At 41.1% G+C, this 17460-nt stretch overlaps 1 protein-coding gene across 1 annotated transcript in view; it reads right to left on the reverse strand.

Moving 5' to 3' along the window:
- Positions 1-6122: 6122 nt before the first annotated feature.
- Positions 6123-17460, reverse strand: part of RNLS (renalase, FAD dependent amine oxidase) — a 184133-nt gene continuing 172795 nt past the window's right edge. Inside the window, exon 7 of the mRNA XM_044297848.1 lies at positions 6123-6573. Coding sequence (XP_044153783.1) covers positions 6415-6573 — 159 coding nt within the window. The 3' untranslated portion in view covers positions 6123-6414. The remainder of the gene's footprint in view (positions 6574-17460) is intronic.

A 17460-nucleotide genomic window follows, 5' to 3' on the forward strand; every position in this document is an offset into this window, starting at 1 on the left:
ACTCCCTCCGTGTCTGGTGTAGGGAGCCGGTGGTCGTGTCCCCTCACTATTGTAGGGTGTTCAGGGGTTATATAGTCGAGGTACGTGGATATGCAACCATCCACCTCTGGGATCTTTGCATAGGCTGAGCAGCCAGGGAAAGTCTCAGGTCTTGTGCAGGGGTCTCCCTTTTGGTTCCTTAGCTTTGGATCCACTCAGTCATATATGCATGTTGCTTTGTCTTGTTTCCTGTACACCGTCCATGACAATTACACTGCCAGATGAACGCTAACAAAGGTTACTACAAACACTTGTTAGTGATCATCTGGCAGAAAAGCCTTACGAATAAAGATGAGGATTGCTACATCTTTTTAAAACTGTATAAATTTGACTTTTATATCAACTTGTAGTCCTGTGTTGTACTGATCTACCAGGTGTCAAAAGCTGTGAAGCTTACCAAAAGGTGATACTGGCCTTGTTAGAAAATCTATTTGGTTGGATGGAGTTTGTCTAACACATTAAAGGGCATCTGTCAGAAGATTTCTACCTATGACACTGGATGACCTGTGTTGGTTCCATGTTCATATGTGCCCACATTGCTGAGAAAAATGATGTTTTAATATATGCAAATGAGCCCCTAGGAGCAATGGGGGCATTGCCATTACTCCTAGAGGCTCTGCTCTCTCTGCAACTGCCATGCCCTCTGCAAACATCATCATGCCTGGTCCTGTCAATAAAAGCAGAGAGTGCGGCAGTACCAGAGAAAGAAGAGCCTCTAGGTGTAGGTAGTATGCCACATCTAGACTGGAAACGAGCACAGTATGCACAAAAGTAGTGTGTCCGACGACTTCTCCTCACAGAGGTTAATGTTCTCCTGAATAGAAGTGCTTTCTACCATATGATTGGGCACCTATTCTAAGGAAAAGGACAGACTAGAGCAGGGATCATCAACCTTCGACACTTCAGCTGCTATTAAACTAGAACTCCCAGCATGCACACTTACTTGGCTGTTCTTGTAACCCATAGAAGTGAAAGGAAGATTCTGGGCATTGTAGTTTCAGAACAGCTGGCGTGTTGGAGGTTGCTGATCCCTGGACTTGAGGAATCAACTATTACCGTGCACTATTATAAAGTGTGACTATTGCTTTTTTCATCATTCTACTAATCCACCAAGCTCACCTTCCCCAAACAACCCAAGATCAATCATCCTCTCCATCAGTGTACAGTATGTATACAGTATGTATTTATTACAGTCAAGAAAGACAAGGCAACCCACCAAGCCAACTGAACTGTAGTGTGTCAGCCAATATTTTTATGAACTCAAAAGGTTGTTCTATATTAATATGGGAAATGGATTTAAAGTAGATTCAGACCTGGCAGGGACTCGGTAATGGCTTGTCCAATTATTGACCACCCTGAACGTATTGTTAGAAAGTGGATAAAATAAGTGAAATAATTTATTAACTATGATTGAGCTGCACACCTTATCAAATGTCCTTCTTATTCCATTTGTATAGACAATTATATAGCTCTGCTTCTCCCATCTTGTGCTGTGGATATGAACATTAATTGTAGTTTGGCCTGGGGAAATATTCATTGCACAAGTGAACTAGAAATGTTCAGGCAATTCGCCTAAAATGTTAAAATCCACACTTTCAAATTCTGGTTCCAAAGCCTGTTCTCTCTCTGTTCTTATTCCCCAGCCTCTTTTCTGACAGCTGAAGGGCCTTTTTTTATTAGGAATTATATGTCTGCGGCGGGTTAGAGCAGTTCTGATGTACAATAGTAACTGACGTACAAACCAGACTGTGCCAATATTCTGGTCTTTAGCTTGGCATATTGAGTCGGGTTATATGAAATAATTGCTTGTTTTACATTTGTCTTAAAAAGTCTTCACCCTCTTGGGCCTTTTATGCTTTCATTTTGTAGCAACATTGTATCAAAGTAGATTTGTCTTTTTTTTTTTTTTTTTTTACTGTTCATCATTTTTCAGTATTAAATATACCGTAATAGATTGTTACTAACACAAAACCTGTTTTTATTTTTGCTTTTTTAAAGAGGACCCATCAGTTCTCCTGGCTTTAATTTTTTAGTAAATACTTGTATTTCCCACAAAATAATTCTGGAGCTTCTTTTCTTAGAACATTGCAATGTGCCGTTCCTCTGTTACATCTCATGGAAATTGATGAATACATTGAGATGGGTGACACCATTTCCCTTTTAAATTAGATTTGTGCCTACATATTTTGACATGTCTGATCAGTGGTGACAATGTTAGCGAGAATCTGCCCTATTTTGTAACTAGGATGTAATGGTGTGTTTATTTGTGGGAAGTGGTTAATATACACATTAAAAGTTGTGATGAGCGGCAGGGGCAATATTCGAATTCGCGATATTTCGCGAATATTTTGTAGAATATTCGTCATATATTCGGGAATTCGAGATTATATTCTTGATTGTGAAAATTGGCAATGTAATATTCGCATAATCCGTGCAAAATATAGGTGTGGGTCACTTATGCTACATTTTTCAAGCTGCTAGAAGTTTCCTGAGACTGGAGAAAATGGTTGGCACGGCAGAACATTACAATAGCTTTATATGCAGATAGAGTGCTCGAATATCTTTACACTTGCGAATTTTCTGCAATTAATGATGCGCATATTTTTTTGCTATATGAGCTACTTATGACATCACAGCACTATGTCTGTAACATGTATGTATGGACAGCAGCACCTATCAGCTACACTATAGATCAATCTAACCTACACTGAGTATCTCCCCCCTAACTATCTGAATTATATACATTACAGACCAAAAGTTTGGACACACCTTCTCATTCAAAGAGTTTTCTTTATTTTCATGACTATGAAAATTGTAGATTCACACTGAAGGCATCAAAACTATGAATTAACACATGTGGAATTATATACGTAACAAAAAAGTGTGAAACAACTGAAAATATGTCATATTCTAGGTTCTTCAAAGTAGCCACCTTTTGCTTTAATTACTGCTTTGCACAATCTTAGCATTCTCTTGATGAGCTTCAAGAGGTAGTCACCTGAAATGGTCTTCCAACAGTCTTGAAGGAGTTCCCAGAGATGCTTAGCACTTGTTGGCCCTTTTGCCTTCACTCTGCGGTCCAGCTCACCCCAAACCATCTTGATTGCGTTCAGGTCCGGTGACTGTGGAGGCCAGGTCATCTGGCGCAGCACCCCATCACTCTCCTTCATGGTCAAATAGCCCTTACACAGCCTGGAGGTGTGTTTGGGGTCATTGTCCTGTTGAAAAATAAATAATGGTCCAACTAAGTGCAAACCGGATGGAATAGCATGCCCTTGCAAGATACTGTGGTAGCCATGCTGGTTCAGTATGCCTATGTTCATGTCACCAGCAAAGCACCCCCACACCATCACACCTCCTCCTTCATGCTTCACGGTGTGAACCAGGCATGTAGAGTCCATCCGTTCACCTTTTCTGCGTCGCAGAAAGACACGGTGGTTGGAACCAAAAATCTAAAATTTGGACTCATCAGACCAAAGCACAGATTTCCACTGGTCTAATGTCCATTCCTTGTGTTCTTTAGCCCAAACAAGTCTCCTCTGCTTGTTGCCTGTCCTTAGCAGTGGTTTCCTAGCAGATATTCTACCATGAAGGCCTGATTCACACAGTCTCCTCTTAACAGTTGTTCTAGAGATGTGTCTGTTGCTAGAACTCTGTGTGGCATTGACCTGGTCTCTAATCTAAGCTGCTGTTTACCTGCGATTTCTGAGGCTGGTGACTCGGATGAACTTATCCTCCGAAGACCAGAGGTGACTCTTGGTCTTCCTTTCCTGGGGCGGTCTGCATGTGAGCCAGTTTCTTTGTAGCGCTTGATGGTTTTTGTGACTGCACTTGGGGACACTTTCAAAGTTTTCCCAATTTTTCGGACTGACTGACCTTCATTTCTTAAAGTAATGATGGCCACTCGTTTTTCTTTACTTAGCTGCTTTTTTTCTTGCCATAATACAAATTCCAACAGTCTATTCAGTAGGACTATCAGCTGTGTATCCACCCGACTTCTCCACAATGCAACTGATGGTCCCAACCCCATTTATAAGACAAGAAATCCCACTTATTAAACCTGACAGGGCATACCTGTGAAGTGAAAACCATTTCAGGTGACTACCTCTTGAAGCTCATCAAGAGAATGCCAAGTGTGTGCAAAGCAGTAATCAAAGCAAAAGGTGGCTACTTTGAAGAACCTAGAATATGACATATTTTCAGTTGTTTCACACTTTTTTGTTATGTATAGAATTCCACATGTGTTAATTCATAGTTTTGATGCCTTCAGTGTGAATCTACAATTTTCATAGTCATGAAAATAAAGAAAACTCTTTGAATGAGAAGGTGTGTCCAAACTTTTGGTCTGTACTGTATATGTTAACTGTCTAATGTAATACAACAAAGCACAGAGCACAGCAATCACACTGCTGTCTCTTTCATAACTGCAATAAACTTTAGAAAATGGCTGCTGGGGAGGTTCTTATATAGTAAGGGGGTGGGCAACATTCCTATTGGTTGCTAGGGATGTTGCTAAGCTGTGACAAAGCCTTCTCATTGGCCCACAAGCTAGAAGAAGGGAGGGATGATCACTTGACGTGAACTGTGTTAAAAACAAAACTAGAAAACTAATATTCAATTTTTACGAATATATAGCGCTATATTCTTAATATTCGTGAATTCTCGAAGTACCAATATTCGCGATAAAAATTTTCTTTTCGAATATTCACGCTTAACACTAATTAAAAGCCATCGACACCCTTGACATCGAAAAAATTACCATGTATTCATTCATTTTCAGACACCTGATATACAATTCGCAACCTGTTCCTAGTTTCAGACTTTTCTCATGCACTGTAGATATGATTCATCAAGTAATGCATGCTGGATCTGTATGTCCAGGATGCTTCTGTCTCCCCCTTGAAACTGTCTTGTGTCGAGATCAGAGCAGGAAGAGTATAAGCAATCCAAAAAACTGCTATAATCCAAAAAACTTCTGTCTCCCCCTTGAAACTGACTTGTGTTGAGATCAGAGCAGGCAGAGTATAAGCAATCCAAAAAACTGCTATAATCCAAAAAACTGTTGGAGGTCTGGGCAGACAGCAAAGGGTCTGTATAGAGGTCAGGAACAGGTCAGTTTGATCAGCGGAGTGTCAGGATCCAGGAAAAGGGCAGAATTCAGTATACAGGCAGACAAATACAGCACACCTTTGCATGGAACTAGCAAGGTACACAACCTATTTCTCAGGCACCTTTCCACAGGGTTAGGTGACTTAAAGGGGTTATCCAACCTCTAAAATCCCTCCCCATAAGTCACGGGCTCCTCACAAAGGTTGTACTTACTTGCCTCCCCACCACCCACGCCACTTATGACACCCACACAGCCACCACTGCATCTCCCCATCTCACGGATGAAAACATCCGCCGTCGGGGGAGGGTGGGAGCCAATAGCCGCGATGGGAATGAGCCTCCCTAGCGTCACCCGCAATGCTAGGGAGGCTCGTTCCCATCATGGCCTGCTATTGGCTCTCTCTGCTGGATGATTTAATCCGCGAGACGGGGAGATGCGGCGGCGGCAGCCATGCAGGTTTTAGATGTGACACAGGTGTCAGGGAGCCAGGTAAGTATAACCAGTGTGAGGTTCTTGAACATATGGGAAGGCATTTTAGGGGTTGGATAAGTCCTTTAAGTACACCTGGGTAACCAGCTATTGGCTGAGGAAGATTAAAGCACGTGCGAGAGGCACTGCCAGCAGGAAGCTGGCCACAGCATAAACCAGTGGAAGAAAGTTACTCCAGCAGCTGGGCCACCCAGAAGAGGAAGGGGAAGACTGGCAGGTCAGGCCAACAGAATGCAGGAGTGGAGAAATATGTGAGTGCTTTCCTCCCTATTTCTAGCCTGTTTGAGCTTTACTCTTGATATTTTCTCCCTCTCCATACACATATGACTCCCCACCCTCCTTGCTGCTATCTCAGAGAGGAAAGAGAGAAAGCAAAGGAAACCATTGAGCTAGGAGAAGAGTTCCGATTGATTTATATCACCATCAGCAGCTAAGTGAAGGACTTACACACACCCTGCGGAATCAAAATCAGTGCAAAGGTGTACTAGTTGGTAAGTTGATTTTTGTCTTTAATACAAAAAGCCTCTTCTAATGTAAAAACTGTGATTTTGCCTTCAATAACACAACTGAGCCATAAAAGCTTTAATATATCAGTTTCATTATTCCATAACAATAGATTTTACGTTACTAGCCATCATATAAGAGCATCAGTTTTAGATGATGCCAATAAGCCATTCTAAACAATAAATGTAATTAAGCTGAGAGCACAATGTTGTAATGCTCACCCATAAAAATGTATATGATCACATCACTACTTTATATTTAATCACCTAGTGTCAATGCTTTGACTGAGAGACTAGAGTTTCCACAATGCGTAATGCTGATTCGGTACATCCATCAAAGTTTGAATGCGTAAATCCGTCTCCACCGCATAGAAGGAAAGGCTTGCTGTGCAGGGTTATCTGACCTGGACAATCAGGAAAGGCCTTTGTAACCTGCAATATAAATCATAGCAATAGAAGTCAGCGACAAAATCTGCTCCGTTACGCGCCCATATAGAACACCTGTACTTATTCTGTACGACACAAATAAACTAAAGGTAATGTGTCAACTAAATATCGCCATCGACGTGCCATTGAATATAATGAGCGACATACTGCATATTCTAATAATCTGCCCTCAGAGGAAAGTCAAGAAGCCCCAAAAGACATGATACCGCCAGATGATCCTGCCAACTGTTACACTACTGTTATGAGCTTGAGTTATAGACAAAACATTGAGGGAGAGTTATCATGAGGGGAATTTCTGAAGTCAGTTTTGTAGGATTCTCTCTTTCCGCGGTTTGTGCCAAATTGTTTGAATATCACACAATGTTTAATAAATTTGATGCATCTTTAACCTTAAGAGGACCTTGCTATTTTCCATTTTTTCATTTTCGTTTTTCAGTCACCGCCTTCCCTGAGCCATAACTTTCTTATTTTTTCCATTTACATAACCTTATTGAGGGCTTGTATTTTAATATTTCATATGATGTAGTGTGGAGCTGGAAAACAATTCCAAATGGAGTGGAACTGGAAAAAAAAAATTGCAATTCTGCCACAGTTTTATGTTGTTGTTTTTTTACAGCGTTCCGTATGTGGTAAAATGACCTTCATTCTCCAGGTTATTACGATTGCAACAATACCACACTTGTATCGTTTTTGCTGCGTTTTAACATTGGAAAAAAAAAATCAAAACCTTAAAAAAATAGTTTTTTTCTTTTCATCGCCATATTCTGACCCCTATAACTTTTTTGTAGTTATGTGTACAGAACTGTATGAAGGCTCATTTTTTGTGAGGCGATATGTACTTTTCAGTGATACCATTCTGAAGTGTGTGTGACTTTTTGATCACTTTTTATGACATTTTTGAGGGGAGGTAAAGTGACAAAAAAAATGGCGAATTGGCCATTTTGAATTTTTTTCCATTACGCCATTCACTGTATGAGATAAATATTGTTAAATTTTAATAGTACAGGTGTTTTTTTTCACAAGGCGATGCCTATAATGTTTTCTTTTATTGTTTATTTTGATTTTGGGGAAAGGGAGATGATTAGAACTTTTATATATATATATATATTTTTTTTTTTAAAGATTTGACCACGGCATCTGTGGGGTTAAATGTAACATACATCCGCCTTAGGTCTCTGCTGTTTTAAGCAGCAGAAACCCGTGGCTATGGCACCCACTGCACATCCGAGCGGGCATCATCTTTAAAGATGTCGCCAAGGGGGTTAAAGGGGTTGTCTAACTTCAGCAAATGGCATTTATTATGTGGACAAAGTTAATACAAGGCACTTACTAATGTACTGTGATTGTCCATGTTGCCTCCTTTGCTGGCTGGATTCATTTTTCCATCGCATTATACACTGCTCATTCCCATGGTTATGACCACCCTGCAATCCATTAGCTGTGGCTGTGCTTGCCCACTATAGGAAAAAGTGCAGGCCTCTCTGGAGGCCGAGACCATGTGAGAGTGCGAAGGTCAGCGCTTCTTCCTACAGTGTGCAAGCACAACCACCGCTGCTGGACCGCAGGGTGGTCGTAACCATGGAAATGAGCAGTGTATAATGTGATGGAAAAATGAATGAAGCTAGCAAAGGAAGCAATATGGACAATAACAATACAATCACTTTCTTCTCCATCCCTTTACTGGAGTAAACATTTTGTGACTTTTTTATGATTAAATCATTTTCATTATATTATTTTATTACTTAAGAGGGTAGAATACCTCTACTCTCCAAAGCTAATTGCCTGTCGGTAGCAATCTATAAACCCAGCATTGGTAGGTTAATCAGCAGCTCTTCGGCTAAGTGACTTACATTCTTTACTATCAGGGTGCTGCCACACATCACGATTATGCCACGTTTTGGATGTGGCAAAAAAACGCATTACAAAACGCAGGCAGTTTTTGCAACAACTTACCTGGAGTTAACTTACCAGCAAAGGGAAAACACCCAACAGACTTACATTAATGTAACTCCATGTGATAATTAATTTCATTCAGTTTTTCTGGGTGATTTGCTTTTTCCCTTTGCTGGATGAAAATGCACCATAGCCGCAGGCATGTTGCTGCAAAAACCGCATGCGGTAGTTTTCATGCTTTTTGCTTTGCTGCATCCAAAACACAGCACAGCTGCAATGTGGCACAGCACCCAGGGGGCTAACATGCTTGCCGGTTTGTATTTCCGCAGCAGAAATCCGTGGACGACACTCCATTGTCATTCATATTGGGGAATAATCCTTCACGTTTACATGGAAAATCTATGAAAATAATTGGACAAAAATCTGAGCAGAAATTTTCCGTACCATGTGAAGCAGGTTATAAGAATCCCATTCACATTCAAACAATGCAGATTGTCATCAGATCTGACCCGGACTTCAGCACAAACAAATATATCTGACGCAAGTGAATGCACAATGTGAGGACAACTGGAGCTACACTGATACCAAGGATGTAGCTCGGGGTATGGACACTGTGGTCCTGGAGGGTTGGGCAATTCAGCATTATTTTATCTTGTGTGGCTACTGATGTTTAGGCTTTACTTGGTTTATCTTCCATTTTGCTCAGGCTACTTTCACACTCGCGTTTGCTGCGGATCCGTCATGGATCTGCACAGACGGATCCGTTCAGATAATACAAACGTCTGCATCCATTCAGAACGGATCCGTTTGTACTATCTGTAACATAGCCAAGACGGATCCGTCTTGAACAACATTGAAAGTCAATAGAGGACGGATCCGTTTTCTATTGTGCCAGATTGTGTCAGTGAAAATGGATCCAACCTCATTGACTTACATTGGCTCAGTTTCGTCTGACGGACACCAAAACGCTGCGAGCAGTGTTTTGGTGTCCGCCTCCAAAGCGGAATGGAGACGGAACAGAGGCAAACTGATGCATTCTGAGCGGATCCTTTTCCAATCGGAATGCATTAGGGCAAAACTGACCCGTTTTGGACCGCTTGTGAGAGCCCTGAACGGATCTCACAAACAGAAAGCCAAAACGCTAGTGTGAAAGTAGCCTAAAAAAGTAGAAATTAGTAATATTTGTATTAAGGTCTAAGTCACCTCAGGTTTAAGGGCATATTGTATTGTAGACAGAGGCAAAGCTATAGGGGGTGTACAAGCAGCAGTCTGTATTAGGCCCTGCCACCTGAGAGGGCCCAAAAGCCACTCTGCCATACAAGAAGACACCAGTATTGTAAATTTCCCTTTCCAATTTTTTCCATTCAATTAGTAAATAGGAACCAAGTAGGGATCATGTTAACTGAATATCCAAGGGAAGTGCAGTAATCCGGCGATTCTTCAAATCAAAATCCTTTATTGCATATCCATAAAAACAGGAGATACAGTCCAACGTTTACGCGTTTTGAACCACTTGAGTATTGGGACTGGTAGAAATGCGTTCTCATTCGAGAAGCAATTTGGATTATGTGCTTAAAAACAAAGTCTCAAACTCAACTTTAAAAGTGATCACATATATATTTATTGATTGCTGTTACGTTCAGAATAATGTATAGGTAGATTGCTGGATGTTTGAAAAAGCTTTGGCCATAATACTACTGGTTCTTCTAGGATTCGTCTTGTCCCTAATGATCCCTAGTAATATAGCTGATAAGTTCATAATGGTTTTACATTTGTGTATCACTCCTGCAGTTATTTTGAGAGCAAGAATCCACATGGTTTAAAGCGCGTTGGTCTGTATCTTCTGCATTTATGGATATACAATAAAGGTAATTGATTTTAAGAAGCGCTGGAATACTTCACTTTCCTTGGCTATCTAGTTGCCGTTGGCGGACGGTGTCTTTTGCGCTTCAATCTATGGACCTTTTAAATTATCAAGTGCATCCTAAAGCGGTGAACATCATACTTTACTATTGTTTTAGTTTATGTCAGAGGTATACGTCAGGAACATTCCCTATGTATGCCTTCTAAGTATGTCCATTTTGGCATAGGCTCAGCTGGTTTGCATTGGTATACTTTTTTCAGTATATAGGACAGCATTGTCTACTATGCTTTCCTATACAGGAAACCATAAAAACCCCTGTATACTACACAATATTTATTTTTTTACAATGGAAGCCTATGACTGACAAATGCCACTGTGGAGGTTTCCATCAAAGGTATATGCTGGGAAATACTACTGATGTCTACCTCCGATATAACCAAAAACGAGATGTGAACAGAGCAGTACACATTAGTATTAGGCAGTTCTGATGCATACGTTATTGCTTTGTTATTTAGATTACATTTTTTAGCTACATACCAGCCTTTCAAGTCTTTTGGGGAATGAGTGAATAATTATGTAAACTATGCGGGGGAGACTCCCAGTGTTAAATTAGTATATTTTAGACTGGTTTACAGAAGAAGCCGGTAAGATAAATAATTGGTTGAGCGTGTGATGTAAATGGCCGTGGACTGTTTGGATGCTTGTATAAACACAGCAGATCAGTGCACATTGGAGCCGAGGCTACAGATGTCCAATACTTGATATAATTAGGGGTACAGGACGATAAGAAGTTATTTTATTCCCTTAAACACTATCTCTCCTATGTATCACATCCTATAGATACAGCCTTTAAAAGTAATAATAATAATAATAATAGTAAACTATAAAAATTTATATCTTATTTACATCAGGTTTGCATTGCAGTTATAAAATACTTTTTAAAAAAAAATTGAAAGTTTTTTTTTTATTTCTCTGGCCATTGATATTAAAAAAAAAAATCTCAGACATAATGGGTGGATTTCTTAAGTTTGGTGTTTCATACGCCAGCCTAAAAAAAAATAAAAAATTATTAAGAACTACAAGCCTAATAATATATTTCAAAGGCCGTGCACCAAAAAAGCTAATCTACAGTATGCCAACTGTAAACTAGCATAGATTTGCCAGTTTGTGGCATAAATTATAGTAAATCAGTCTTCGCCCCTGCCACTTTTTCCCAAATGTAGTGAGACTGAAGTAAAAATGCCTTTTTTTGTGCAAATATATATGACTTTTCATATGCCAGAAAACTAGGGTACTGCCTTTGATAAATTCCTCCAATTTCCTTTCAGCAGCAAAACTGTTATCTTTGCCATATAGACTGGGACAGAATAAGCCACCTCATTCTCATTAGGAGGTGGGCAAGGTAATGATATATCTAATGTACTGCTGGAGGTCAAGATAAGGCAGTATAGCGATACTATATACATAGATAAGGCGGTGTATTAATTTCCTCTCTCACTTCCTGGAGACTGCAACACTGTATATTTTCCATTAACTTAAAGGGATTCTGTCCTCAGATTTGTGCCCTATAAGATAAACATGTGGCCATGTCGGTGCTAATAACATGAATCCTAAACTGCCCTTATTAAACCTGCTTGTGGCTCTATTAGCCCAAAAAACAGGTTTTTATAAGCTGTCACTCACCTACCTAAGGTGCCCAAGGGGTTTTACGTTAATCCAGGGTGCCCGTCTGCACCCTCGCCGTCTGGTGCCCAGCGCAGCCTTCCTCACCTCAGCGCCGCCTCCTCAATCCACCCGTCCCTCTGCCAGATCCGGCGCCTGCGCACTAGGCTCATCCTGATGCGCATGCGCACTTCGCTCAACGAAGTCCGCGGCGCATCAGGCTGAGCCTAATGCGCAGGCGCCGGATCTGGCAGAGGGACGGGTAGATTGAGGAGGCGGCGCTGAGGTGAGGAAGGCGGCGCTGGGCACCAGACGGCGAGGGGTCCGGGCGGGCACCATGGATTAATGTAAAACCCCTTGGGCACCTTAGGTAGGTGAGTGACAGCTTATAAAAACCTGTTTTTTGGGCTAATCGAGCCACAAGCAGGTTTAATAAGGGCAGTTTAGGATTCATGTTATTAGCACCGACATGGCCATATGTTTAGCTTATAGGGCACAAATCTGATGACAGAATCCCTTTAATGCACCTGCCATAAAGCACACACATCCTGCTGCAAAGTCTCTGCGAATAGTACAAGAAGGAAATGTGTCTACATTATGGATGTCTCTAGGTTTTTTTTTGTTTTTTTTTTTATAGAACTTAGTCAGCCGAAACTGCCCAAGATTTATCACAGGAATAGAGACTTTTTTCTGACTCTATACTAACTATTGGTTGGCTTACTTTAAGACAGAATTTATGTCAGAATTGTGGTGCAAAAGTGACATGTTAAGCCATAACCCTCTTCCTTAAACCACATCGCCTTTTCATTTTGTTTGTAGAAGCAATGGGTTACCAACAGTTTGGTAACTATATTTGAGAATCATGGATTTACTACCTTATTGGTTTTCTTATGGTAACATTCTTTGTGGTGTGTGTGCAGGGGCGTCTGTGGGGGTGTGCGTGCGGGAGGGGGACTAATATTTTACTAGAAGAATGTACAGTTATGATTAACACAATATACACAAGGGGATTATATGATTTTGAGATATACAGTATAGAATGGGTCATAGTTATACATGTCTGGAATCAATGTTTTGAGAAGAAACAAGATCATAATTATCATTCATGAGCTTAAAACAACAGTATCATATGGATTTAGCTCTCTCAGAGTCTCACATTACCGAGACTAGTGTGGTGCATAACAGGACGGCATCATAGCTACCCAAAAAACCTAACATATAGGAAGATAAATAATCCTTGTCTGGGGAGGCCTGAACAGCAGGCAATCAGGCAGTGTTCCCGCAGGACCCGCTATGATGGAGTCCGTACTTGGATCCACATATGCTGCTGTACATGGGATGGATTACATTCTACAGCCCCTGCATGGTGATGATCCTAGGGCCCCAGGTTGTGCTGGCTCTATTAGTTTTAAATGTCTTAAAATGCATAATTTTGTTGGAGTTTTGGTTAGCCTTTGACTAGCTAATGATGATAAATATCATATACATGGAACCCACCAGTTGGAGGGTCATTTCAGAGGCTGAATGCTGCATTCAGCCCCTAGATTTAATTTCTATGAAAATTATAGTTAGAGATGAGAGAAGTATTTAAAAATTTGATACGGCTGCTTCGCAGAATTTTACAAAAAAATCCAGTTTGTGACGAATTTCTTTGTAAGTAGTGGGTGCAATGAAAGGGAGCGGTGATTGCGCCTCCCCGCGTTATTGTACCCCTCAGATGCCATGTTCATACATGATAGCGGCATCTGATATTAAGAACACAGTGCAAAACTTTAAACAAAAAAATACTTACCTGATCCATTTGCTCGTGACAGGCTGGCGGCCACCATCTTGCTTGAAGGTCTGGTGCGAAATCACACCAGCCGGCGTGGTGACATTTTACGTCATAGCGCACGGAATTTCGGCTAAGTTCTTTAACCGAGATATCAGTAGTCAGCCCGTCGTGAGCAAATGTATCAGGCAGGTATTATTTAAGTTTTTACACAATTTCGGGTTAAATCGATTCACTACCGTGAGCACGAGGAAATTCAGCTTCGCGGCCAATCAAATTTATCCTGAAATTCAGATCGAAGTCCACTTTGTGGACTTTGATTTGCTCATCACTAATTATACTATAAGCCAAAAACCCTTACTGATATTATCATGGTAGTCACAAGGACAGAATTTTCTATCATGCTATCCTGCATGGGACATAGACACTATTAGCTCATACCAGCAAGACTGTAAAAAGGCAATTTTTTGGCCACCCAAGGCCTTTCTTAATCCTTGTTATGGTCTTGCTGGTATAAGCCAAGAGAGAATGGCATTTTAAAAGCTGGATTTCTGCTTTTGATTAACTATGCTTGTGGTACTGATGTGGCAGAGATGTAACCCATGTGTTACAATACTGGTAGACACGGCTGAAATGTGGTAGCCAGATGGAATAAGCCAGGCCTAGTTATGAACTATAGAGATGTTGTCCTTAGTGCAGTTTGAAGTGTAGATCAAGAGGTGGTTATAGAGCAAGGAGTAGAAACAGTCTGGGTAAGACGGTTCTGAGGAGCAGGAGACTAGAACTAGTCACAATCAGTGATGGCCAGTTCGCAGTGTTCGCCAGCGAACACATGCGATCTGCCATCTTAACTCACAAGTCCGGCGATGCAGAGGTAAGCCCTTACCTGTGCGTGAGCCGGTCTAAAACAAATCCGGTGACCGGGAGCAGCCAGTTCTGAGAACAGCCGCTGGGGGCCTTCATCAGGCTGTTCTCGGAACTGCCTGCTCCCGGTGACCGCATGTGTTTCAGAGCGGCTCGCGGTGCGGGCACAGGTAAGGACTTACCTCTGCATTGTCGGGCTTGGGAATAAAGATGGCAGATCGCATGTGTTCGTCGACGAACACTGCGAACTGGCTATCACTGGTCACAATACTCAAGCAATGATTGAATTGCCACATGGGTAAAAGTAGGCCAAAACAGGAAACTAGATGGCTTCCAGTCAGCACACATTGGCCATCTTTGTTAAGGGCAAATCTGAGAGCAACACAGCAGCCTCCAGTGGTGAAGAGTAGAAGTGCAACACAATAGTTTAGAGTGGGTGAAACAGCAGCCCTTAGTGGCTAATTAGAAAAATACATCAGAGTCCTGACAGCATGTTTATGTACCATGGTCTCCACTCCTGTCAGCGGTGCGCAGGATCTACTGGCCTACTAGGATACAGACTTCCTATATTTGTTAAATGCAATGTAACCAAAACCCTGGATTGGAGTTCAGCTTTCAACCTTGATAAAATACAGATACGGTTACATCATACAACCTTGATTCCAAAAAAGTTGGGACGCTGTGTAAAATGTAAATAAAAACAGAATGCAATGATTTAGAAATCTCATAGACCCATATTATATTCACAATAGAACATAGAACACATATCAGATGTTGAAAGCGAGGTTTTAGAATAACATATGCTCCCATGCAGACATCTCTTTCAGATAAGGCCTTGCACATTTCAGCAAGCCAATGCTAAATCCCATACTGCATCCATCCCAACAACATGACTTCTCAGAAGAAGAGTCCGGATGCTGAGCTGGCCTGACTGCAGTTTAGACCTTCGAGCAATAGAAAACATTTGGTGCATCATGAAACAAAAAATCTGGCAAAGACCCAGGACTGTTGAGCACCTAGAACCCTATATCAGACAAGAATGGGACAACATTCCACTCCCAAATCCCCATCAATTGGTCTACTCACTTCCCAGACATTTACAGACTGTTGTTAAAAGGAGAGGGGATGCTACACAATGGTAGACATGGCCCTGTCCCAACTTTTTTTGAGATGCGTTGCTGCTGTCAAGTCCTGAATTAGTTAATTTGTTTCATGAAATGGTCTCACCTTCAACATCTGATATGTGTCCCATGATCTACTGTGAAAAAATAGAGGTCTATGAGAGCTGCAGACGATAGCATTCTGTTTTCATTTTCTTTTTTTTTTTTACATTTTATACAGTGACCCAACTATTTTGGAACTGGGGTTGTACCTGCCAACTTGTCAGAGTTGGCCTATGGGAGGACAGAGGTGTAGCATGTGAAGTGCACTGTCAAGACTTTTCTAGTGTGGATGTGTCCACTATTTGAGGACTTTGTCTTTTTGTCCTCATAGCCATGCCCCCCTTTCTGGACATGTCATGGCCTCTCAAAGGATGTATGGGCACTGGGGCTGTAGCTTCCCAGAGCCAGATACAATTAGTGTTAATGGAGGACTGCTTTCCAGGAGAAAGCAGTCCTCAATGCACTTCTCTGGAGATTTGCAAGCTCCTCTAGGGGTCCAGGAAGTCTCCTCTTTTTCTGGGAGCCTTCTGGACATTATGGGAGAGTTAGCAAGTATCAGTTAAATTCACTATAGAATGACTGGTACTTCACAAATCACCATGTTAGCCTATTGGTAGCTGTTTTGTGACTCATTGTGTCATGCAGCTCCCCTCAAGCCTGCACTAATCATAACCCAGAGTGTTCCTCTAACTCTTTAGCACATCTTGTAGATGCCGCTGGGACTTACCTGAAAAATAGCTAGGCTGATATTGTATGCCACAACTGAATTCAAAGGCTACAACATTTTCAGATTTTCTCTCTCTCTGCGGACAGATTTTTTTCTGCCACCATCAGAATAATGGCTTCCACCAAAACAACTCTAATAAGCCTTACTTCACAATCCCAGAGGGGTGCTTACATTGTGCTGGTAACCGAAAGCATGCAATAAACGCTCAAATCATCCTAGATTTAGGATCCCATTATCTGTATACATTTGCTGTCTTCCTCTGACATTTCAGTAGACCCTTTTATCGATTTTATGTGCTCCATCCTGTGAGCAGCGTTCCTTCACTGAGTTTACAGGTACAGCTTTCCATTCTAGTTCGATTAGTTAAAGTGTGCAATATTTTCCTTGCAATTCAGAGCAGTTATATTAAGTGCAATTGGATTTATTCTAGAGTGATACATCTTATAGGGAAGAATATTCCATGCATATAAAGCAGTGGTGTGAAAAATCCAAAATATACGCTACTGTAACTGTCTTATTCTAGGATACTCCTGACTTAACGGACTCATAAAATCACATCCAGTGCGGGAACCCTGATTAAACTTTAATTAACACTTAATACTACTGTATAAAATAGTAAAACAAATTGATAGCCTATTCTCATGATATGCCTTAAATTTCAGATAGCCCGGGGTCTGACACCATACAGCCCCACCGATCAGCTGTTTTGTTGTAACCCTTGTACTAAGAATAGGCCATCAATATAAAAATCCTGTACAACCCCTTTAAGCGTTAAATGAAAGAAGCTTTCCTAGGGAAATACATTATTATTATTTTTTTATAAAGGAACGCAAAAAAATGTAAATACATTTTTTTCCATACTCACCCTCACCAATTTTCTACTGCTGGTGTTCCAGTGCTGGTCTGGTCCCCACTGCTCTCCACTTTC

The sequence above is a fragment of the Bufo gargarizans genome, chromosome 6 (assembly GCF_014858855.1).
Source record: "Bufo gargarizans isolate SCDJY-AF-19 chromosome 6, ASM1485885v1, whole genome shotgun sequence".
NCBI classification, from domain to species: domain Eukaryota; kingdom Metazoa; phylum Chordata; class Amphibia; order Anura; family Bufonidae; genus Bufo; species Bufo gargarizans.